The sequence below is a fragment of the Pantherophis guttatus genome, chromosome 8, assembly GCF_059756535.1.
Source record: "Pantherophis guttatus breed Tessera chromosome 8, ASM5975653v1, whole genome shotgun sequence".
Lineage (NCBI taxonomy): Eukaryota > Metazoa > Chordata > Lepidosauria > Squamata > Colubridae > Pantherophis > Pantherophis guttatus.
Window position 1 is genome coordinate 55,746,902 of NC_142070.1, and position 25,680 is coordinate 55,772,581.

The following is a 25,680-nucleotide window of genomic DNA, read 5'->3' on the forward strand; positions in this document are numbered from 1 at the left end:
ATCGTGTGGGACATGCCACCCGGGATTGTCCCCAACGAGTTCCAGCTCCCGTCCCATACCAGCCCAGAGGAACAGACTCCAGAGGCAGAGGCGGAAGACAAGGTTGTCATGGTCCCCAACATGATTCGCAAGCTCCACTCGCCACATTGGCTTTAACCAATGATCCACAACCTCAACCAGAGTATGACAGACGACTCCTGTGGACTTTGGACAGTGGTGCAGCGTTGCATGTTACCTACAGAAAGGAACTTTTCACAGAGATGCACGAGCCTGAACCTGAACTACGTGAACTTTATTCTTTTTCCAATCATCCTTGTCAGGTCAAAGGAAAAGGAACTGTTTATGTTAAAGAGCTCGATGCATTCATTCCTGATGTTTATTATATACCAACAGCAACTAGTAATTTGCTTAGTCAGAGTCACTTGTCTAGAGCATTAAAGTTCCAGGTTCACCACCTTGAGAAAGCAAGTTACATAGTTAAAGATGAAGATATTGTTGCTGAAACCATGTTAATTGGTGGTGTTTATTACTTAAAGCCAAAGCCTAAACCGCAAACACAGGCGAGTATACCAGAAGAGGAGAGCACAGGCCCAGAGAGAGATGCTCCAGTGAGAGATCATATTGCTACTCCAAAGGCTTCTAAAGCCAACAAAATGAAAATTAGGAAACAGGTTGCTCAGAGCAAGCCTGAGGTTCCTCATAAAAATGTTAATGTTGAGAATTCACTAACTGGTAAACCTTTGCATTCCAGGTGTATCCATAAATGGCATAGAAGATTGGGGCATGCCAGTTTCCGTGTTCTTAGGAAGATGCCGGAGTTCGCTAAAGGTTTGGATCTAAAGGGATGTAAGGTGTTTTTGGATTGTGCTGTATGCAAAAAGGCCAAATCCAAAGCAGCAGCCCTTCCCAAACGCGCTACACGCCCATCAACACGCATTTTTGATTTGGTTCACACTGACATAGTTGGTCCTTTTCCGCCAACGCTTAGTGGTAGAAAATATTTTCTAACAATTGTTGATAATTATTCTAGATATGGATATGTATATCCTATGAAAGAAAAATCTGAGACTTTTCAGATCTTTAAAGACTTTGCTGCTCTTGTCTCTACCCAACACCAAGTTCGCATCGCCAGAATCCAGAGTGATTGTGGTGCTGAATCCATGTCTCAGCGTTTCCAGGATTGGATGCGTAAGAATGGAATTCTTCACCAGACGTCGGCTCCTTACACACCGGCTCATAATGGGGTCGTAGAGAGACAACAAGGGGTACTGCAAACCATGATGAGTTGTCTCCTAGAAGACGCCAACCTTAGTAACCCATACTGGGGTGAAGCTATCAAATATGCAAATTACATTGTCAACCGTACTTGGAGCAGTGTAATAAATCAGACTCCTTTCTTCATGATGTATGGCTACAAGCCTGATCTCAAAAACATCCATATTTTTGGTTCATATGCTATGGTGAACATTCCCTTAGCTCAAAGAAGAAAAGGAGGTCCAGCAGCAAAGAGACTGAGATTTATGGGTATTGATGATAACTCAAAATGGAGCAAATTTATTGACTCTAAACATGTAATTGTGATTTCCCAATCTGCTAATTTTGAGGAAGATATTGACTGGTCCAGGATTCATCCAATGATCGTGGAGTTTATTTTCCTAGAGATGATACTGCTGATGCTGCGCAGATTGATGATCAAGATTCCACTAGTTCTTCTCAACCTGATGTTCCGTCTTCGCAAGCCGCGGATGCTGATGCTAGCGACAAATGTGAGGATGAGGACAAAGCGGAAGAAGACTGGACTGTTGTTCCGAGACGTTCCAAGAGGTCACAAAGGGAATCCCTCAGAGGGATTCCCTCCACAACGATATTCTTGGCAACTGACAAAAACACCCTTACGTTTGATTTGCAATGTTACACTTCCACCTGATACGTTCACGCAAATCAAACATCTTCCTGATTCAGAGCAAGACAAATGGTATGAAGCAATGCAGGTTGAAATGGACAGTCTAAAGCAACTTAAAGTGTTTACACCTACAAAACCTCCAGCAAACAAAAGGGTCATTGGCACTCGTTTTTGCATTTACCAGATGAGTCATATTTTTGGACTTTAAGACTTTCCGTAGCTTGCCAAACTTCTTATCAGTAAGCTAACTACGCATGTCTGCATTCCTTTCTTTCTACTTCTACACTTTCTTTGTTCTCTTGCCAAGAAGTCCGGCTGCTGAGAGGTAGCCGGCAGGAACGTTGCCAAAATGTAATTATTTATATAGTTAGATGTTTTATTTTCTTTATAACAAATAAATGAGTTTTTCCTTAGAAAAATATATCTTCGGGTTTTATTTTCTTAAAGTATGCACAAGGAAAATGTCACGATCCACGTCTCTAAATCAAGGTGCGATTACCCAAAAGCAGAATGGGATTAATTAGCACCCTGACAGATTTGTCCAGTTCTTCTTTTTTTCTTTAATATTCTTCCTTCCTTGCTTCATCAAAGTCCCAACTTTTCTTTCTATAGAGTGTCACACTCTATAGAAGTCATTGCTTGCACTGTTCTGATTTAAATGAATACAACTATCCCTGTTGTATATTCAATAATAAGGACTGTTCAAGTATTAATTGCTTTAATGATGTTTTCACCATTTAGCTTTGATTTCAAAATTTTCCAACTCACTGTATTTTCTTTGACTTGATTCTGTGATAAATCGGAAGACTCCAAAATTACCAAATATTTGTAACCGCTTTGTTCCACTTCTTACAAAATCTTCATTGTTAAGCATATTCTATCATCTTCAACAATCTTACTTGCCTTTATGGTTATGGTTGTATATATGTTAATACAATATTGTACTTCATATCTTTACTGAATCCGTAGTGATCTTTTTTAATAAGGAATCTAGTTCAGCCTTTGTTCTTCCAAGTAATTTTAAATCATCAATATTGAGTAAATGTGAATTTTTTACTTTGTTTTCGCAAATGTATATTCACAGTTTGTCTTGTTCAAACTTGTTTTCAGCAAGACCATTGAGAGTGCAAACAATAATGGTGATAATGAGTCATCTTGGAAAATTCCACATTTGATTTTGACTTCTAACCCATTAGCCGTCAGCTTCGTTCACCAAAACTTCATTGAAGTATTCATAAACCAGCCTGCTTTCCATTGAGGACCTGTGTCAGGTCCCAGATATTTCTACAGGGATGCTGGCATTTTGGTGGGAGGAAGAGGGGAGGAATGGAGTGATCTGATTATGAAGTTTTTGTTTCCTGCACTACTGTGCTAATCTCTATATGAAGTTTCTGTTTCTGTTTCTTGCATTACTCTGTGTTAATCTCAATATGAAGTTTCTGTTTCCCTGCAGTGATGTAGTGTGGGAGGGGCTTGGTTAGCATTGCTTTAAGTAGCTGGTTTTAAGTGAAAAGCTTCAGTTCTTGCCTAGATCTCTTGTTATCACAAACCTTTCAATAAAAGCTCCTTTTGGAATAACTGCAGTTTCAAGAGTCCTGCTTTCTTGGGAAGATTGGAGAGGCAAGACCTTACAACCTGTATATTGCACAACCAGAAAGACGACTGAGAAAATATCTTACATACCCCTCACTTCCTGGACATAAACTGTTTCAACACCTCCCCTCAGGACTCTTCTATAGGGCATTCCATGCCAAAATAATGGGTTGTTTGTATGTACACTGAGACCTCATGCACCAGAGACAAATCCCCATGTATGTTCAATCACACTTGGCCAATAAAGAATTCTACTCTACTCCACTCCTTAAAACCAATTTGTCAATCAAACTCATCCTTCATTCCTTTCAAACTTTTGCAACGTTCTTTTTATTCTACAGGAAATAAATCATTTCTTTTCAAATAACTAGATTTGATTTGCAATTATGCCTGTAAGAGAATTTGTTATTGCAAACAGTTATGTGTCTGTAGTATCTATGCTCATTTTCCTTCTCTTTCTTTTTCTGAGAAATGGGAATGTTCTTCCAGTTGCTAGCCAGTTTCCATTTTCTACAGCTTCCAAAATTATATTCATCAGAATCCCAACCTCAAGTGTGGATTTGTCAGTGATTTTAGCCAGAATCCATGGAGCTCATCTGGTTCAGGAGCACTCCAGTTTTTTACCTTCTCTGATTGCTTTCATACTATTTCTTCAGCCATCCTAATCTCTTCCATACTGAGTACTTTCAGCTTGGTTGACCCATTTTGCATTCCCAGTGTGACTCCTGTTGTTTTCCCACAAACCTTTCTCTAAAGCTTTATCTTCCAAAGTTTTTTTTTAATTTTTCAAACAAAAAACAACATAAAAGCATCATCCTTTCAAACAATTACAGACAGTGTTTCAGTCGGTTAATATTTTCGTGCTCACAAACTCTTCAAGATATCAATATATGACACGTTTCTTTTCCACTAAGAAAAAGACAAATTTTTACACATTTTATCTTAATTTCATTTCATATATCATATTTCATCTCCATGTTTTATTACCTATCCATTGATAAAATAAATCCCATATCAAATAATATTGTTTATCTTCCTGTTCTCTTATTTCAAATGTCAATTTACTCATTTCAGCACAATCCAACATTTTCTTAATAATTTCTTCATCAATAGGTATCTTCTCTCCTTTCCAATTTTTGGCAAATACAATTCTAGCTGCTGTTAAAACATTCACAATTAAATATTGCAGTTCTTTATTAAATGTCTCTGGTAAGATCCCTAATAAAAATGTCTCTGATTTAAAATCAATATGTCTCTTTGTCATTTTTTCCAAAAATGTGTGTATCTAATATCTCCTTGCTTCTACGCATGTCCACCACATATGGTAATATGATCCTGGGGTCTGATGACATTTCCAACACTTCTTCAATTTATTCTTAAACATTCTGGCTATCCTCGCCGGGGGTAGATGCCACCTGTAAAACATCTTATACAAATTCTCCTTATATGCTGTAGACATTTTCATTTTATAATTATGCAACCACCATTTTTGCCATTTCTCTAAATCAATAGAGAAGTACTACCAAGAGCCTTGGTAGTACAGGGGTTTAAGGCACCCTGTTATTAAGCTGGTTATTAAGACCAGCTGCCTGCAATTACTGCAGGGTTCGAATCTCGCCAAGGCTCAAGGTTGACTCAGCCTTCCATCCTTTCTAAGGTAGGTGAAATGAGGACCCAGTTTGTGGGGACAATAAGCTGACTTTGTATAAATATACAAAAGGATGAAGGCTATTGCTGAGCACATTGTAAGCCGCCCTGAGTCTTCGGAGAAGGGCGGCATATAAATCAAATTAAAAAAAAAAAAATACCGTAACCAAATTTTTTCCCCCACGCTATCATTGATTCTTTAACTTGTTCTTCTTCCAATTTTACTTCTAGCAAATATCCGTATAACTTTTTAATTACATGGTCATCTGAACCCATTAAAATCTTATCTAAATTAGTCAAAACATTATAAAAACCTTCTTGTTTGAGATCTTCTCGATATCTAGAAACTATTTGCATATATGAAAACCAGTCCATCTTACATCCCTGATCTTCTAATTCCTGCTTTAATTTAAGTTCCCCCTTTTCATCCAATAATTCACTATATCTAATAATTTGTTCCCTTTTAAATATTACTGGATATGAAAAAGCTTCAATTGTAGATACCCAGACTGGAATCTTCAGATAGTGATTTTTTTTAGCCTTCTCCCAATTCAACCAGAAAGCTTCCTGTATCTGATGTCTTCTAAAGTACCCCTGTATTTTAGTTCCTTTATACCATAGAAAGACATGCCATTCCATCAACAAATCATGTCCCTCCAAGTTCAATAATCTAGTATTTCTCAAAGTTATCTATTCTTTAATCCACATTAAACTTGTTGCTTGATAGTATAGTTCAAAGTTAGGCAGGCCAAAGCCACCCCTCATTTTAGCATCTTGTAACAACTTTAATTTTATTCTCGTCTTCTTTCCCTGCCAAATATATTTCAATATCATTTTATTCAAATCTATAAAGAATTCCTTACACAACTTGATCGGGATTGTCTGAAATAGATACAAAATTCTAGGCAAAATGTTCATCTTAATCATTGAGATCCTACCAATCAAAAATAGCTGCAAATTTCCCCATTTCATCAAATCTTGCCCTATTTGTTCTTTAAGCTTATTATAATTATTTTCTTTAAGTGTGCTACACCTTGCTGTCAAATAGATGCCCAAATATTTTACCTTATTTGTAACCTGCATCTTTGAAATCTCCATCAATTCCTCTTTTTGCTTTTTCAATGTATTTTTAGTCATTATCTTAGTTTTATCTTTATTAATTTTCAAGCCAGCTACTTTCCCAAACTCTCCAATAGATTCTATCAATTTATTTATTGTTATTAATGGTTCCTCAATAATAAAGACCAGGTCATCTGCAAAGGCTTGTAATTTATATTCTTCTTTTCATATTTTCATACCTTTTATCTCTTTTTCTTCTCTGATATTTCTATTTAAAACTTCTAAAGTCAATATAAACAACAATGGGGACAACGGATATCCTTGTCTAGTACCTTTTTCTATTTCAATAGAGTCAGTCAATTCACCATTTATCATTACTTTTGCCATCTGTTTAAAATATATAGCTTCAATTGCCTGGATAAATTTCCTACCAAAGCCCATCTCTTCCATTTGAAGTATCATAAATTGCCAGTTAACATTGTCAAAAGCTTTTTGTGTATCTAAAAATATCAACACCATCTGCTTTTCCGGATGTGCTTCGTAGTATTCTAAAGTATCCAGAATTATTCTTTTATTATCTCTAATTTGTCTTTTTGGGAGAAATCCATTCTGATCTGTATGTATAAAATTATTCAGGTATCTCTTAAGTCTTTCTGCCAGTATTGTAGCAAAAATTTTGTAATCTGAATTTAGCAGGGAAATAGGCCTATAATTTTTGATTTGTTGTGGGTCTGTATCTTCCTTATGAATCAATGTAATGTACGCCTCAGTCCATGATTTGGGTATTTTCTTCTTTATCATCACTTCATTCATGACATCCAGTAATGGGAGACTTAAAGATTCTTGTAATGTCCTGTAATATTCAACAGGTAAGCCATCTGGTTCTGGTGCCTTTCCATTCTTTTGTTTCTTAATTGCTTCTGTTAATTCCATCATTGTTATATTCCCCTCCAACATCTCTTCAGTATCTTTGGGAATCCGAGGTAATTTTGCATCTTGTAGATATCTTGCCACTTTTTCCTCCTCTATCATCTCTCTTTTGTGAAGTTGCCTATAATATTCTTGTATTATTTTCCCCATCTCTTTATTTCCAAATTTACTTTGCCCTTGATCATCAACTAGTTAAATTATTTTTCTTGATTCTCTTTCTTTTTTCAATTTATATGCTAGCCATCTTCCTGGTTTATTCGCATTTTCAAAGTAATTCTGTTTTGCACTTCTTATTTTTGGGGGTAAATCTTCTTTCTCCAATAGGTCCATTTTATGTTTTATTGTGTCCATTTTAATTTTGATATCTTTCTTATATGGACCTTTCTGGAGTTCCTTTTCAAGTCTTTTATAATCGTCAATCAATATTTTAAAGTTCTGTCTTTTCTTAACATTTCCTTGTATAGTCTATGATTAATCCTCTGGCATAGGCCTTCATTGTATCCCAATGATTTTGTGCCGATGTTTCCTTCTTGTTTTCTTTAAAGAAGTCCAACTCTCTTTCCATTTTCTGTACAAAATCTTTCTCTTTTAATATTGTGGTATTTAAAGTCCATCTAGATCTTCTTTTACGCCCTTTCCATATAAATGTCACCAGATTATGATCTGCCCATAAATTAGGTTTTATTTCCACATGTTCTATATTCAACATCAAATCCATTGTTGTCCATATCATATCTAGTCTGGACTATCATACATATATTATCATATTCCATTTCAATTATTTTGTTACGTAATTTTCTATAAAAGTCTCTTTGATTGTCATTTGGAGCATATATTGCTACTAGAAGAATTTTCATATTATTATCTATTAATTCCACTATCAGAATTCTACCTTCTTCGTCTGCATATTTTTGCTCCACCAATATTACATTTTTGATATATAAGGCAACTCCTCTCTTTTTACTTTGTGATAGTAATAGAAAAGTTCTTCCAAGTTTTGGTTGTATCAATAGTTGTTCATGCTGTTTTTTAATATGCACTTCTTGTAAACAAATTATGTCAAATTTTAGTTTCTCTAATTTAGTCCATTTACATTTATTGAAATTAATTTCCTTTCTTCCATGTTCATACTTCATATGTAGGTTTTGTTGCTCTAGATGATCTTACTTCACGTTGTTCCTTACGTTCCACAACCCCACCGACAGCTCCTTCTGTTGATTCAAGCATTGCCAGTTCTTCTTCTGTGAATGTAATTGGAACTACTGCAGCTTGTGTTTCAACTTGGATTACTACTTCTTTTTCTTTAAGAAGTTCATCGTAAAAAGCTCTTGCTTTCTCAGTTGTATTCAACCTACATCCTTGGAGCTGCCATGTGAAAGTTAATCCTTCTGGGACCAGTCATCTATAGTTAACTCCTTTTTGAATCAAGATTTTTGTCAAGAATTGGCATTCTCTTCTCAGCTCTCTAATCTTTCTTGGTATTTGTTTCAAGACAGCCACTTCTTTCTCCTTGTACTTCAGGGTTTTTTCTCTAGCTGCCTGAAGTATTTGTGTTTTAATCAATTTCTTGGTAAATCTTATGTGTACTTCTCTTGGCAGTTTGTTGCGCATAGCATATCTGGTATAAACTCGATAAATTTTGTCCACCCCATCCATCATTTTCTCTTTAGTGATTTCTAGCTCCTCAGCCAGCAAATTAATCATAATATCCGCCAAATTTTCTCCTTTTTCTTCCTCCACATTTTGGAATCTCAAATAAAATTCCCCTTTGTCCATCTCCCATCCAATAAAACCACTTGTTTCTTGTTCAACCTCTCCCAATCTATTCTCTATTTCTTTTATTTTTTCCACGTTTTGATCATCTCTCTTCTCTAGTTTTGACATTCTTTCTTCATATTTTAACATTGTTTGCTGAATACTGATCACTTTTTCATCCATTTTATGAACTTTCTCATCTGTCTTAAGTAGTTGTTGTTCCATTCTTAAAACTGTTTGAAAAATCATTTGTAGTGATGGGTCTTTCTCCTTCTCTTGCTGCAACATTGCTTGTATAGATCTTTGTCCTTCGGATGGTGATGAGAAAGGCGTGGAGGCAGCAACTCCCACTGTTGCTACTTTTCTGCTCATTTTGTTGAATATCCAGCCAAAGCAACGTCCAGGAAAAAAAACAAGTTTTAAAAAGAAAAGGCCAAGCAAATAAAAAAGAAAAAAGTGTCCATCTAAGCAGTCAAACCAATCTCTTTAATTTTTTTTCTTTTAAAAAGGCAGAGTTTAAAAAATTAGCAATGCTAATCTTCTCACTTCAATCCAGTCCCGGGCTATAGTGAAAGTGAAACACTTAAGTCTTTCGAATTAGATAATTGGGTATTAGAAGAAAAACTTTTCCCAGGTCATTTCGCTGCTTCTCTCTTACTCTCTATCTCCAGCTTCAAAATCTTTTTCCTTTAGAGTGTTCTTTGTATCATTTAAAGAAGTAAAGATTCTCTCACCGATCCGATTTACTGTCTTTCATTCCTCTCTTCCTGAAACTGCCCCAGCCTCGGCAGCCTATGGCTGCTGCTCCGCCGCCAGAAAAAGAGCTTTCCTGGATCAACCAGGGACTTTGCGATGTCCCTGGGATCCACAGGATGTGCTCTCCACTACCACAGTCAAAACTAGACTGTGGGGTCTGAGATGGACCATCCAGCAGCGGAGTTATCGGCAGGAATTCTGGAGCCCCAGAAATTCCTGTCATCTCGCAGAGGCATCAGCTTCCAGCATTCCCTCTAAAGCTTTATGAAGCTTTCCATTATTTGTGATTGGTCCTTTCTCATTATCGATGGATTTGTAGAATTGATGCTGATTTGGTCTAAACTGCAAATTCTGCTGAAATTGAATTATTTGATTGTCATAGCACTTGATTTTCCTTGTAATAACAATGACTCTATTATTATGGTTCACAGTTACTAAAGTAATAAAAAAATAACTATGACCAGTCTTCTCATTTATGACCTTCAGGTCTGAAAGCAAAGGCAAGCTGAAGTTAAGTCCGTAAGCATAGTGATAGGTCTTATTTAGCTATCAACAACAACTGAATTGCTGGTCCCAATTGTGATAACTAACTTAAGGACTATTGCTAGTTATTTTCTACTATGTTTTTGAAACATAAGAGATTGGCAGTGAAGCCTCTTTAATAGAATGATCTAAATCATTTAGCAAAATTAAGGTGTTGCTTCAAACCATAATTTAGTATAAAATCTGAATTTTAAAAACCGTGGTTTGTAGCAGCTTCACAGCAGGAGGAGTTGCTGGGCATAGATAGAAACATCCAGGATCTTGGATGCTGCATGACATCTATCCTTGTTCCATGATCTTGACAGTTTTCTTGCTGAATTGTAAGTATTTCCATTTGTATATACTTATGTCTGTGCTCATACTGACTTTGTTTGTGGTCAGTCTTGCACTTCAATATAGTCTTAACCAGCAGCTGGAACTGACACTGTTTATGTATAGAATTTATTTAGGATAGCTTTGGCTGTTGAGGATGATATGAAGTAAGTTTGGAAAAATATTCATGTGACTTTCAGAGTAGCTGTATTTCCTGGTTTTTTATAAATATTTTTATAGGAATCTACTTTGTGATAGTTAAAAATTAGAATGCATTTTTGTATTTATCAGATTTGATTTAATTTAGATATTTTAAAATTTTGCTAAAGAAGACAAAATTTATTTGGAGTTTTTTTTTCTTCTGTTCGATTGTGTCTGATTCTTGGAGACTGCCTGGAAATGTCCCTGCAGTTTTCTTGTCAAGGTTCTTCAGAAGGTTTTCAGAAGGAGGCAAATAACCTGAGAAGGACTGAGAAGAAATTACTGGCCCAAGGTCACTCAGCTGGCTTCATGGCCTGTCCCAAGGGAAGACTAGAACTCATTATCTTCCAGTTTCTAGCCTGGTGCCTTAACCACTACACCAAACGAGGGGTAAATTGCCTCTGTCCTTAATTATGGAGTAGTATGTTGTGAAAAGCATGCTTTTGGAGCCTAGATTTAGGGTCATTTAAAAAAAAATAATGAAAAGTATGCCAAGCGTTTGCCTGCCTGCTTTCCATTTTCCAATCTCTAACATGAATTTTGCATAGTTGAAATAAAATCTAAAACTGAAGATCACAGGAGGCAATGTGGCTGTCAGTTCCTAGTAACGCATTCATCACAAATTGAACTCCGAGGCATTCCGTTTTCTCAAAGAATAAATTTATTTAGATACACCATCTTAGCACTAACTGGTGAAAAGCCAGTACTTAAGTTCTCGGACTTTTCACCCCAGTATAAATTTCAGTTTCTCAAGTTTCCAAAACAAACTGTCACATTGTCCAACCAAGATGGGAGCTGGTTGCTTGGCGACTTCTCTCCTCCTCCAGTCAGCCAGCTGTTGGAATGTGTTTGACTCATCAGCTAGCTATGATGTTTTCGCTGAAGGCTCTATCCTCCTTCAGCTCCAAACTGTGTCAAACTGAATTCATGTCAGAATACCCAAGGATACCAACAATCCCACACCCCAATCAAATTCAGGCTTGACAGGCTGCCCCCCCTCAACAGAAGGAACACCCCTGCAAGAGTCGGGTTAGTCAGTGCCACTAGCTCCCTCTCCCTCCCCCAGGAGGCCTGTTGGATTTTTGAGGGTACTTGTCATGAAACTGCTTTACCAATCTATCTGCGCTTACTTTCCAGCTCTTCACCCAGGTGGCCTCAGAAAGTGTCAAGAGTTTGTTGCGGCACACATAAGTAGACTATTAAGCAGGATTCATTAATTTCTCTTTATATATAATATAACACATGAGGCATACAATACTCTTGTAGGTTTTTCCACGTTGTAGAGAAGAGAAATAGCAAGTACAAACACAGCACAAAATGGAAGCGCAAAGTGAAGGAGAGAGAAGCTAGTGCCCTCAAGTTTATATACACAACAGTAAAGCCACACCCAGGCTCCAAACTGTCTCTTACGGTCCCATACAACAAATACTATGTTTCAGTTACCAAACAGCCCTCATTGGCTGACCCTGTTGCTTTGCCCTATTCCAGTCTATGAACATATTCTGACAGAAAGTGGGTACCTCTTCCAATACACCAAGTATTCCAATTTTCCCCTTTGCACTCTTGAGTCTAAGAGTCTCTTTATCTCGTACTGAGGTTAACCCTCGATCACCATGGGCTTAGGGGGTGCTCGACCTACTGGTCGGACTTGTGAACTCAATGCTGGTTTCAACAGGTGTTCTGACCTAGGTTTCCTGAGTCAGTAAAACACACAGGTAGTCCCAAAAACCTGTTTTATTTTAACAGCTGTGAATTCTGTTCATTCACAGATGAGTCCCAAATAGTTGTAAAGAGTCCTTCGGGATAAGGCCCACCTTTATCTCCCTTGATACGTTGCCAAAGACCTAATTGGCAAAGCCACACGGAGTCCAGAATCAAACAGCTTCAGACTTTAAACCGCACAGAATTAACAACATTGCTTCCTGCAAAGGCCCATGTGCCTTTGCTCCTCTTTTAAGTCTTATGGGAGGGGCCAATCATCTCCAAGCCCTACTCCTGAGTTGTCCCTTTTGTTTTAACTGTTCTTGCCTTCTGGCAGCTCTGCGCATGTGTGCACTGGGAACAGGCTCCTCCTGTTCCTCTGCCTCGCTGAGGTCCGACTCTGGAGGCTTCGGAGGCAGCATATACTTCCCATATGGCCCTTTCTCTGCCTCCAATGCAGAGCCCTCGTCTGAGTCTTCCCCAGACTCCAGGACTGGCCCATATTCCTCCCCAGCCTCCTCACTGTCAGACTCTGCTGCCAGCTCCGCAGGTTGCTGGCTGACCACAACAACAGGTTGCAGTGGAATACCAGATGTACCTTCTCCAGCAACCGGGGAAGTTGAAGTCGTACCTTGACCGGGTTTATCACTTTCACTATGGGGAATGGTCCTAGGAACTTGGGACCAAGCTTCTTTGAGGCTAGTTTTAATCTCAGATACTTTGTGGACAAGTAAACCCTATCCCTCACTTTAAACTCCGTTTGGGGAGACGGGTGCTTGTCAGTCTGTTTTTTATATGCCTTCGCTGCCTCACTTAGGGCCTGTTTCGTATTTTCCCATGATTTCTTCAACGATTCCATCCACTCAGTTAGTGACATGGAGGAAGATGGTTCCCTAGGGAGCTTTGTTACGGGGACAAATTCTACTCCACTGGTCACTTGGAAGGGGGTCAGGCCAGTGCTTCTGTGCACAGCCACTTTAGCAAATGGCAGCAACTCTGCCGAGTCTGATTCCTGATAGTTGACATAAAATATTGCTCCATCATGGTGTTGGTCCATTCTGTGGTCCCATTAGTGCTCAGATGAAATGCTGAACTAAGCCCTTGTGAGGACCCAATGGCCCTCATGAACTTAGCGGTGCATTGGACCCCCTGATCAGAAATGATTCTGCGGGGGACTCAATGCAACCTATAAATATGCTTGATGTTAGCCAACTTCCACGCTGACAGGAGTCCTGGGCAAGCTACAAAATGGCCCTGTTTGGAAAACAAGTCTACGGTCCAAATGACCGTCCAAATGTGGTTGGGGCAGTGGGCGATTGGGAGAGTGGTCTCTTCAGCACCTCGCTGGGCTTAGCTGGGGCCGTTGGCTGTCATGGCTCACCCCGATGAAGCCCTTTGGGCAGGTCCTCCGGTCCTGATTATGAGTTGCTGCGGGGAAGTCATATGGCCTCGACTCACCCGGAGGTGATAGGTCCCACTCTCTCTTGCTGGCAATGGCCGTCAGTTCCTTTGGCAACGCCTCCAGCTGGGGCCGTGCCGAACTCTGGGATGAGCCATGGGGCCGAGTGTCGTATTCCTCCTGGTCTGGGCTGCTCTTGGTCGGTGCCTGGACGCTGGGTGCCGGTAGCTTGGTTTTTGGCCAAGCGTTCTCTGCCACCACTTCAGCCGGCTGCCAGGTGCTCTTGGGAGCCGGCCGCTTGCTCAGGCAGCCCCCCATCTCTGCCTGATTCTCTCTCTCTCTTTTTCAATCCTCCGTCTTCCATGAGTCTTCCGACTCCCTGGGGTGCCCAGGGAGCAGCTGGGGCTCAGAACCCTGGAATGTAGCTCCTGTTGGAGCAAAGTTTTTAGGTGTACTGGCTTAATGCCAGGTTCCAAGTAATGCATCCATCACAAATTGAACTCTGAGGCATTCTTGTTCTCCAGTGTGCTGCTTGGAGAATCCAAAAGCGAGGGTTATTCATCAGTCCAGTAGTCAGCACTGAGTGTATGTGTCTTTAAATTTCTTTAGACACGTCTCCTTGTTCGTCAGAGGCTCAGTTTTTATTCACTCAGTCAGCTAATCAGACTTGTTTTTTGCTCATCTCTGGTGTCTGGACTTTTGAATAAATTCTTCACTTTTGGATTCTTCTATTCTGACCTTGGATTGGACTTGACCTTGATTTGGATTTCGATTTGGACATTTTCGACTTGGTTTAGATTAACAAGGAATTTTTTTCCTTATTTCTGCTCCTCATTGTCAATGGCTGGGTAAGTCTTCTGGCCTCTACCCTGTCTGGCCATATCTATTTACCTATTAATGAGAAGCTCTGCCTTGCCAGGGTACCTTCTTCTTAATTAATTTGCCAATCGTGTCTGTTGGGGCGGCTAATGAGTCCCTGCCCTGCTCTCAGCGGCAAACTGGTGTCCTTTTAGAGCATAATTTGCCGCTTTAGAGTCCCTGCCCTGCTCTCAGCGGCACACTCTTCCTGATCGCTTATTTTCCGGTGCAAGGGCTATTTTTGAGTAGCTGCACGCCTATTATTCTGTGGGGAAGGATCAGATCGTCGCTGCAGCCGATTCCGGTGAATTCGTGCAAGCGCTTGTGTAACGAGGCTGCCATTATGGCGGAGCACATTATGGTCCTTCTGGCCATTTTCTGCCCGGCAATAGGCTTGTGCATGCGCGGTAAGCCTACAGCTCAATTTTTGCCCGGGAAAGAGCTGCGCAGGCGCAGACTGCTTTCTGATGGTAGTTCTGCCCGGCAACAGTGCCACAGCCGCGCAGGGAGCTTCTCTGCGCCCTTTCTGTGCCCCTTACAACTCTACAATGGCGAGCTGGGGCTGATACGTTTACCTTGCCAGCACGAAAGCCGTGGCTGGGGGAAATATTCAGTTATCTGTTAAGGGCCAGTTTTATGGCAACAATAATCAGGAAACCGCTCTGGTGCCCTCTGCTGTAGGGAAGACTGTTTGCAGGATACAGTCTTTTGGGGATTTTTATCCCATGCCACTATTCTCAATGCAGACCCCTTGCTTGATGCATGCCTGGCTGGTATATCTTTACCTGGCACAGGTTTGAGACAGCCTGTGCTAAGAAAACAGAAGTGGGAGGGGGGGAGTTGCTGTCACCAAACAGCCTTCTGTAAATGAGAATAATTTATACCATATATATATATATATATTTAAAAAAGGAAAACTTCCCTTAATGAGGCATGTCTATTTTCTCATTGTGTCAAACACCTACTTATCTTTATTCTCCTCATGTCTTCAGCATTTATCAACATGTCTGACTGCGAGCTCTCCTCCGACTTGGAGCACAGTCCTGGGCCTTCTGAGGCTCCAGCAAAGGAAAAGACAAAAAAGCGGGATAAGCCCAGAAATACCACTGTCCCGACTGTTTCAACAAGGAGTCACACATCTTCTTCGGCTGCCAACAAGGATGCCGACAGACGTCATAAGGCGCTCGAGCAACAATTTGATCGGGCTCAGCGACAGGCTCAGTCAACTGCCTTGCCTGCAATCGTGCCAACTGCCGGCCCTGTAGTGCATTCTGCTCCTCATTCAGGGATCATGCCTTCTGTATACCAGGGTCACACTCCAGTGATCAACTCTTCTCCGATACCTGCAGTGGTAAATCCTCCCACTGCCCTCTCGCATGACATTGCAGTTCTGGTGGATTTGTCTCATACTTGGCCACCTACTCAGCACCCTCCGCCGGAGGCTACTTACACCCCCACGGCCGTGGGGCTCCGCCCGGGGGGAACTTCACCTGTCATGCTAGCTTGTGACATCGAGAATCTCATTTCTCAAACTATATCCAAGATTTTGGCAGCTAGTGCACATCAATCTATATTGTACAGGCCGGTTTCTGTGGCTGTCCCTCCTCCGCCACCTCCTCCGGCTCCTCAGGTCTCTCACTACGATGACCCAGCAGACCGCTATTCGTCTCAGTTGGACTCTGCACAAGCTGAGGACTCCTCACTGGAGGTGAGGAGGCCCAAAGGGACATGGAGTTTTCTGACGATGACAATCTCCTTCCTGACAGACCGGCCTTCACTGGTCTCTTTCGACTGTCTCTATTTAAGTCCTTGCTACACAAGGCAAAGTCTTCTACTCATATGGCTACCTCGGAGGGCCTCTCCAATCCACCAACAGCGTCTCAGCCGCACGATACTCTGTTTAACATTCCTAAAACTGAACAGACATACATTCCGTGTCCTCAACTTTTCACAGAAGTTGTGCAGCGATCCTGGAGCCTGCCGTCCTCTTTGCCGGCACCTACCAGTCTTGGCCATAAGTTATACTGTTCGGCCCCGTCTCTACAGGACGTCTTGGCCATAGCAGTGGTGGATACTCCTGTCGCGAACTTGACTTCATCATCCTCGCATCTGTCTCATGACATCGCCAACAGCCTTCAGACAGAGGACCGGAAGGCGGAACTCACAGCCCGCAAGACACACAACGCGGCAGCCTGGGTGGTCAGGGCAGCGACCTCGGCGTCGTTTTTCAACAGGGCGACCCTCATTTGGTTGCGCCAACTTCAGGAGCATTTGCCACCGGAGGACACGAGGTTCCACCAAGACATTAATAAGATTGTAGCGGCCACTGAGTATTCTGCTGATGCTTCACTCAATGCCACCAAGTTCGCGTCTCGTGCCCATCCCGACGTCTGCTGTGGCTGAGGCACTGGAGAGCAGACATGAAGTCAAAGTCGAGGCTTGCATCAGCCCCATATAAAGGGACACATCTCTTCGGGGAAGCGTTGGACCCGATTCTCGTGGAAGATAAGGACAAGTGCAAAGTCATGCCCTCGTCTTACCGGCGGACTGAGCGCAAAATCCCCTCATATAGCCAGAGGCAGCCCTTTCGAGCTGAACCCGGACCCAGTGGGTCCTTCGCCACAAGACAATACTCCCAAGGATTTGATTGTTCCTATGACAGATCTTCCTTCCGAGATCGTGGCAGGCGCTCGGCCCCACCCAAACGCCCCTTCAGAGGTACAGGGACCCGTGCCTTTCGAAGAGGCAAATGACGCCCTCCATCACCTTCCCATTGGCGGCCGCCTTCAGCACTTCACAGCCCAATGGGAATTGACGACGTCAAATGCATGGGTACTCCAGACGATCCAGCTGGGATTGACCTTGGAGCTTCGATCCTGCCCCCACAACAGGTTCATACAGTGCCCTGTGTCGTCCAACCCAACCAAGCGTCGACTGATTGAGGCAGAGATACAACATCTCATCGACATTTGTGCCATAGAGCCGGTTCCCACAGAACCCCGTGGGACCGGTTTCTATTCAATCTTTTTCCTGGTTCCAAAACATTCCGGAGCCTGCCGGGGGATCCTGGATCTCAAAGAACTGAACAAATACATCCTATACCATCAGTTCAAAATGCAATCCCTGAAATCTATCTTGGGATGCATCAGTGGACCTCAAGGAGACCTATCTCCACATTCCGATCCGGCCTTCTCAACATCGGTTCCTCCGCTTTTCTTACAATCATCGGCATTTTCAGTACAGGGCGATGCCTTTTGGGCTTTCATCCGCCCCCAGGATCTTTACAAAGATCCTGTCAGCTGTAGCTGCACATCTTCAACAGATGCCAATCAGAGTACTTTGTTATTTGGACGATGTGCTCATCTTATCATCCACACAGACCCACGCCACACGGGATCTGGCCATGGTTTGCCACTGCCTTCAGCAACATGGCTTCTCCTTGAAACTGCAACATCCCACGGGACAATGGAGATGCATGAAATCATCTTCCTGAGAAGACGAGACAGTAGCAAGAGCGGGACGGACTGGAGCGAGAGAATCTGCAGAATCAATGTCCGGATGTTGCAGCATCGATCCGGGGACAGAAAAACCAGCCCCTTGCTGGAATATATAATGGAACCCAGGTGTAAGATCCTGGTAGTGGAGCACAAGTGGCTCTTTGGCAGATTCTACCCTGACCGGGTGGTTCTTCGGCTGGACCCGTCGTTCCTGCCAAAAGTCAATTCCCTCTACCACCATCAACAGGAATTGGTTCTTCTGGACTTCTGCCTGGACCCGAGGTATCCGCAAGAGGCCCAATGGCACACCTTAGATGTCCGCAGGGCTTTGCGCAAGTATATTCGGAGGACTCAGCATTTCCGTAAGTCGGAAGCACTGTTCATCTCTTTTCTGCCCGCGACGATGGGACGGAAGGTCTCCTTGTCCACCATCGGGAGATGGCTGAAAGCCTGCATCTCCAAGGAATATGTGCTTCAGAACAAACTGGTTCCCGGCAGGATTTTACCTCATTCTACCCGAAGTGCATCTACCATGGCTGCTTGGGCGACTCAGGCCACCATCGCTGACATCTGCAAGGCAGCAACATGGACGTCGCTGAATACTTTCATCCATCACTATAAAGTTGATTCATTTGCCTCGGCTGACGCCTCGTTCGGTTGGTGGGTTCTGCAATCTATGTGTTCTGCTCCGGTCACGCATGTACAGCCTTCCGCCCCACCCCCATCCCTATTTAAAACTTGCTTGGGCATGTCCCTCACTTTTGGATTCTCCAAGCAGCGCGCTGGAGAACGGACGTTGCTTACCTGAACGTCCCTTCTAGGCGCGCTGCTGGAGAATCCAACACGCCCGGTCTAGCTGCTGAACCTGGAACTCGCACGTCTCCTTGAACTGTTTCTTCTGGAACAAAAACTGAGCCTCTGACGAACAAGGGGGCGTGTCTAAAGAAATTTAAAGACACATACACCCAGTGCTGACTACTGGACTGATGAATAACCCTCGCTTTTGGATTCTCCAGCAGCGCCCCTAGAAGGGATGTTCAGGTAAGCAACATCCGTTTTCTCAAAGAACAAATTTATTTAGATACACCATCTTGGCACTAACTAGTGAAAAGCCAGTACTGAAGTTCCTGGGCTTTTCTCCCCAATATAGGTTTTAGTTTCCAAAGCAAACTGTCACATTGTCCAACCAAGATGGGAGCTGGTTGCTTGGCGACTTCTCTCCTCCTCCTCCAGTCAGCAAGCAGTTGGAATGTGTTTGACTCATCGACTAGCTATGATGTTTTGGCTGAAGGCTCTATCCTTCAGCTCCAAACTGTGTCAAACTGCCAGACAGTGGCAGGATAAGGTGGAAGAACATTTCTGCATTCACTTTGTGGTTAAAACTCAACCACGCCTCTCCTGGCTTTCGGGACAGCTCCATGCTGGGTCTATTTCTTAGGTAAACCAGCCACTTAATAGAGCCTTAGAAACTTCTCAGGGCACACTATGGATCCTTAAATGTGGAATTAATTAATTAACTTTCAGCTTCAAAGGCTCAAGTAGTTTGTACAATTGAGGCTACAAATCTCTAAACGACATGAATAAAAGTAAAAAACTCTAAAACAGAAACAGGCCACAAAAACAGAAACCAACTGCTATCTCATCCTATTAGACTAACAGAAAGGGATCTGCCAGTTGAAGAAGAAAAAGCCCAAGCAGGTGCTAGAAGTGCTCTTTCTGTAGGGAAGCTGATTTATTTAGTAATCAATGGCTTCATCTGTATCAAATGTGTTCTTTATTTTGTTATTTATATTTCAGCGATAGACGCCTGCTGCAGCCAGCCCAGGTGTGTGATATTTTCAAAGGTGTAATACTTGTAATTTGCTACTTCATGATGCACTATGTTGACTATTCCATGATGTACCACCTGATAAGAGGACAGTCTGTAATTAAACTCTACATCATCTATAATATGCTTGAGGTAAGTAAATAATGAATACCACCCAGTCTTCCTTAACATATCAAAGCTTTGTTGTAATTCCTTTTTCACTGTGTTAGGAATACAGGTAGCCCTCACTTTACAATGGTAATTGGGATCAGGCATTTCATTGCTAAGCAGTGTGGTCTCATATAACTGTACTTACTCATGATAGCATTTCTGGCAGTCCTATTTGCCAACAATAGATAAATTGCACATGGTAGCAGCATTCTCCAGTCAAGAGATTACCACTTACAACCCTGCTGGCTTCCCCATTAACTCTGTGGAAAACAATAATGTGACTGCAGGATGCTATGACCATCATAATTGCAAACCAATTGCCAAGCACCAAATCATAATCACTCAGCAATTACTGGACCGATGACAACTTCAAAGATTAGCCTTAAATCTCCTCATTCAATGCCATTGTAACTTCACAGCTATTTGCACTCAGGTGACCCTGGGGACACAGATAAACCTCCAAGTGGTCTCAATGACTCTCTAAAAAGAATGCAAATGACCAGCTGTCTGCAAGGAGTATAAATCCTTCCATTCTCCACAAAATGGTGGGGAAAAACCAAAAAAAAAAAACCAAACAAACAAACAAGAAAGTCCAGTTGCCTCCTGAAAAAGCACCTTTGGGATTTAGAGGGTTATCAATGCATAGCTGTTGTAAAATAGATGATTCTTTTAGCAGAAGCTAAAAGATATTGGGCTAAAATCCACAAATGGTTGGAAAAATGACAAAGAAACATATTGACTTTAAACCAGAGATATTTTTATTGGGGATTTTACCAGAAATATACAATAGAGAAATGAGATATTTAATTGTGAATGTTTTAACAGCGGCTAGAATTGTATTTGGTAGAAACTGGAAAGGTGAGAAGATACCCACGGATGACGACATCAAGAAAATTTTGGAGTGTGCTGAAATGAGTAAATTGACATTTGAAATTAGGGAACAAGAAGATAAACAATATTATTTGATATGGAATTTATTTTATCAATGGTTAGACAAGAAAGAATGGAAATGAAATATGAAATATGAAATGGATAAGATAATAAAACATATAATTGTTTTATTATTGTCCCCTTTTATAATTGTCCCCTTATAGAGGACAATTTACTGTTAAATAATTGGTAAATGAGAATAATAATGTAATAAACTGTTAAATAAGAAAATGTTGGATAGAGGATTAAGCACAAAAGATTTGTAACCGATCAATACACTTTCTGTAATTGTAATGGATGATAATTGTTTTATGTTTTAAGTTTTGTTTAAAAATAAAAAAAAAATCCCCCCCCCCAAAAAAAAGATGATTCTGACAATGACCCAGTTCAGGGTCAAACTCGTTCTTGCTTTTTATCCAAATTATGTTCAAAAGAAATAAATTCTTTGGAGAACAAATGAATTCTGTCTTCAGCTTGAAGCCAATAATTATTACTCTTATTTCATTTAGGAAGAATGCATCTTCTGTTTTTTTGCCTTTTTAAAAAATTATGCAGAGATTCAAAGGTTAAACGAGACTTCAACATGCATGAGAGTGCCAAAATATTACTTCTCAACAATTCTGTAAACTAGATGCATCTTTGACCACAGTCCTGCAGAGTTGCAGATAAAGGAAAAAGACAACAGTTAGCATTGTTAGGGAGTGTTTCTCAACCTTTGGCATCTTGAAGATATGTGGACTTCCAAGTCCCACAATTCCCCAGCCAACCTTTAGCTTTGATGCTCCACTCCTGATTATACTGATGGACCTGAATATTTCACAGACACACATATATCCTTGCTCCAGTACTCAGTTTAAGCAGATGTGTCTAACTAATGAGGCCAGTATTTCCATATGGATTTAAATTAAGAGTTTCTGTTAAGGCTGCCCAGTTAATTACAGGTTTATTCTACTACTGATATTCCTCTGATCCACAGCTACACAGGCCTCTTGAATATTTTCTGTGTTGCATGTTTAAGTTGAATAGATCTAATTGGGGCTGCCTATGACCAGTGTCAAAGAATATGACCTGAGCAAAGGTAGTTTTATCTCTCTAAGTAGAAAGCTAGAAAGAAATTAATGCATAATTATATCCAGAGTAACATAGCAGAAAAGGTACAAGAGAGCTTTCTCCTAAAGTTACATAAAGAAAACAATTACTGTAACCAAGACATAAGGAAGTTGAAATCAATTGTGAAAGTGATTGTTTAAGCTTAATAACAGAACTGGGCCAGAAAGACAATCAAGGATGAAAAACTGGGTTTCCCTAAGCAGTGGAAACTTTGTACCAAGATACTAGGTACAAACTTTGTGTTGTTTTTGTTCTGAATAATCTTAAATGATTAAAATTATTTTAAATGCTGATGTGTAAAAAATGCAATAGGTAACATAATAATTCAAAAGTCTGAACCCAGAAGTTTATGCATACACTGTTGTATCTTAATCTTCAAATGGATTTGCATTATGGCCCTAAAGTCAAGTAACTTTTGCTTAAGAGAAGCAAGCTGCAAAATTAAAATAACCTTCTGATGCTCATGTACATCTCTCTAGGTAGCTGATCGTTTATTTTCATCTTTTGGACAAGATATCTTGGATGCTCTCTATTGGACTGCAACAGAACCAAAAGAAAGGAAAAGAGCACACATAGGGGTCATTCCCCATTTCTTCATGGCAGTGCTGTATGTCTGTATCCTTTTGTGTTATTTTGGGGTGTGCGTATGTAGTTTAAAAAATCTATAAAATCTTGGCTTTTGTGTAAAGAAGGCAACAAATCCTGATAGGGAACAAAGGAGCTCTTATAAAACAGTAAATTGAAAAACCTTAGTTTGCAAGAAAAAAATGGAACAGCAGCCTATTTCTCTGGACCGATTCTTTCCTAGGATTTGCACTTTTATAAGGCAGTTTCTTCATTCCACTGTACAAACAAATCTAGGCATCACTTATTCTCCTTCCCTTGGTCATATGTGGTAGCTGTATGGCATAGGACCCGGGTACCTCCGAGACCGTCTCCTGCCACCAATACTCTCCCACCGACCAGTTCGCTCCCACAGAGAGGGTCTCCTCAGGGTGCCATCGGCCAAGTTATGTCGGCTGGCAACACCCAGGGGGAGGGCCTTCTCTGTGGGAGCCCCAGCCCTGTGGAACGAACTGCCCCCGGAAATATGTAAGATCTCCTACCTCCGGGTGTTTCGCTGCGCCCTGAAGACCCTGTTGTTCCGCCACGCCGGTCTATCAACAAAATAGTTGTACATTGGGGTATTTAAATTTTTTGGGGTTTTAAATCTGAACCAATTTATTTAATTATTTTAAATTTTAAATTGTTGTTTGTCTGTGTTTTTAAATAGGCTGTACACTGCCCTGAGTCCTTCGGGAGAAGAGCGGTATAGAAATAAAATTATTATTATTATTATTATTATTATTATTATTATTATTATTATTATTATTATTATTATTAGAAGAAGAAACAGCAATAGTCAATACAAATAGAATAGTTGTTCTGAACATTTACAAAGGCAAGTTCTATGTAAACAGAAGTTTAAAAGCTATTTTAATGGGTTCTGTGAATTGTTCTTACAAAATAAAAATGAAGAATCTTGAAAACTTACTAATTATTTTTTCCATCAAAAGACCCCAGAGAATTGAGGGAACTATTGAATAGTTGACTGGATTTGAGGACTATGAAGGAGAGTTAAAGCTGACTTCCGGTTGGCGCCGTGGGGATACAGACGGGGAATTAGCGGGCACTTCGGAGCCCCTCAAAAACCCCGTCTGCCAAGCCCCTGCCGGTAGGTCCTTGGACCTACCCTGTCCTGTAGGGACGGGGATAGAGAGGGACCCCTTGGACAGCTGAGAGGAACGGGCAGGTTCCTCGGGGCTGGAGGTTTACCCTCTGCGCCGGTGGCGATGGAGCAGCGGCCATGGCAGCTGCCCTGAGACCGCGGCAACCAGGATATAAGAATGTGCAGGAGGAGAGGTGGAGAAGCGGGGAGTGGAGCCGGGAGTTTGGATGCCGGGTGAGTGGACATTGGCCCAGGCAGAACTGCCCACAAACGCTAATTTACAATTACTTTGCCCCAGCCTTGTTAGCGGCTGAGAACTATTGGGGCACAAAGACAAAAGACCTGTTGGTGGATAGCATGAATTCCTGACTTCTTGGAGATGTCTGATTATAGATCTGGATATATTTTTTCTTTTCTTTTTGGTGGATAAATGAGATTGGACTGTGTCTGGGAGAGAGGAAGGAGAAGAGGAAATAATTATGCCTTTAAAAGCAAAGAAAAAGACAAACGGAGACCGACAAAATGGTTGCCAGCTAAAGGGAAAGTGTAAATTCCACTTGTTACTTGAAAAGAGAAACTTTGTTGCTTGTTATGAGTTAGAGAACTTGACTTAGGATATATAATCTGTACACTGGAGGATTTATTGAAGAATAGAAAGAAGAAATTAAATGGAACAATGATAATTGAACTAATAAATGTGGCAACAAAAGAAGGGTGTGGCAATAGAAGAAGGACATGATGATACCATATATGGAATTGCTTCAGAACTAATTCTGTAGAATTCATAACTTTGATGACATTGAAATGGAAAAGATACATATCTAGATAGACTGGAGAAAGGAATTATGGAATATATCATGTAACAAGACAACAAAATATTATACCTTGATTTAAATGAATGTAATAGTTTCTGGGTGACTGAATAATGTTAGGAGATACCTTTTTTTCCTTCTCTATGCTCTCTCTCTCTTTCTTTCTTTTTGTATCTTTCTTTTTGTTTTGTTTTTTCCCCTCTATTTTCTTTCTTTAACCCATTTGACTTCTTTGCTTATATTTCTACTCTCTTCCCTTTTCTTTTCTTTTTCTTTTTTTAGTATTGTTTCTTTTATTGTAACTATTATTGTTATTGCTCTCTTTTATTACTATTATTTTTATATAAATATATAAACAATTTGATTAAGAAATAAGAGCATAACTGATTGAAGAAAAACAGGATTTTGGATATTCTAATGCCTTTTTAAATTTTGTATTCTCAACAAGCATTATTTACAGATTTAATAACATGGAAGAAAATGTTTTCTTTTCAAGGTGTTGGATGCTAAAAAGAATTATTTATAGAGTTAATAATCATAAAAAAATTGATCTTAAAGTGGCTTAAAATGTTTTTTATTGAAAATAAGAAACAAGCATGGAATGGAAGAAAACTTAGGAGAGAATAAGAGATAAAATATTTATTGAAATATATTTCTATCTTAAATTGGTAAGAGACATGGAGGAGAATAGATTGGAAAACAATATTGGTAACACACTTTGAAGTAATTTGGAGCTAAACAACTGAATAAGAGATAAATGCTACGAATTAGTTTAAATAAATGAATTTAGGAGTGAAGGAAAGCATGACTCTGGAGATCAGTCAAAGTAAAGCTGTGACCCAGTTTTACAAATAAGGTAGGAGTGGAGGAAAGCATCATACTGGAGAACAGTTAAAGTAAACTGGGAACCAGTTAAAAATAAAAATAAGAGTTAGGAGTGGAGGAAAGCATATGCTGGAAACAGTTAAAGCAAAGCTGTGAACCAGCC

The 25,680-nt window shown here is 40.6% G+C and overlaps 1 protein-coding gene and 1 long non-coding RNA gene across 5 annotated transcripts in view; one reads left to right on the forward strand and one right to left on the reverse strand.

The window, feature by feature from the left end:
- The window catches only part of TAPT1 (transmembrane anterior posterior transformation 1), a 198,618-nt gene that overhangs the window by 123,504 nt on the left and 49,434 nt on the right, over nt 1-25,680 (forward strand). For all 4 annotated transcript variants that reach the window (XM_034442793.3, XM_034442792.3, XM_060686729.2 and 1 more), the window contains 2 exons: nt 19,952-20,114; nt 22,652-22,787. In XM_034442793.3, the coding sequence (XP_034298684.2) occupies nt 19,952-20,114; nt 22,652-22,787 (299 nt within the window). The remainder of the gene's footprint in view (nt 1-19,951; nt 20,115-22,651; nt 22,788-25,680) is intronic.
- LOC148112658 (uncharacterized) lies at nt 19,912-20,366 on the reverse strand. Its single transcript, XR_015729234.1, has 2 exons — nt 20,278-20,366; nt 19,912-20,060 (listed from the first exon to the last, which is right to left on the reverse strand). It is a non-coding gene; the product is annotated as an uncharacterized LOC148112658 (long non-coding RNA).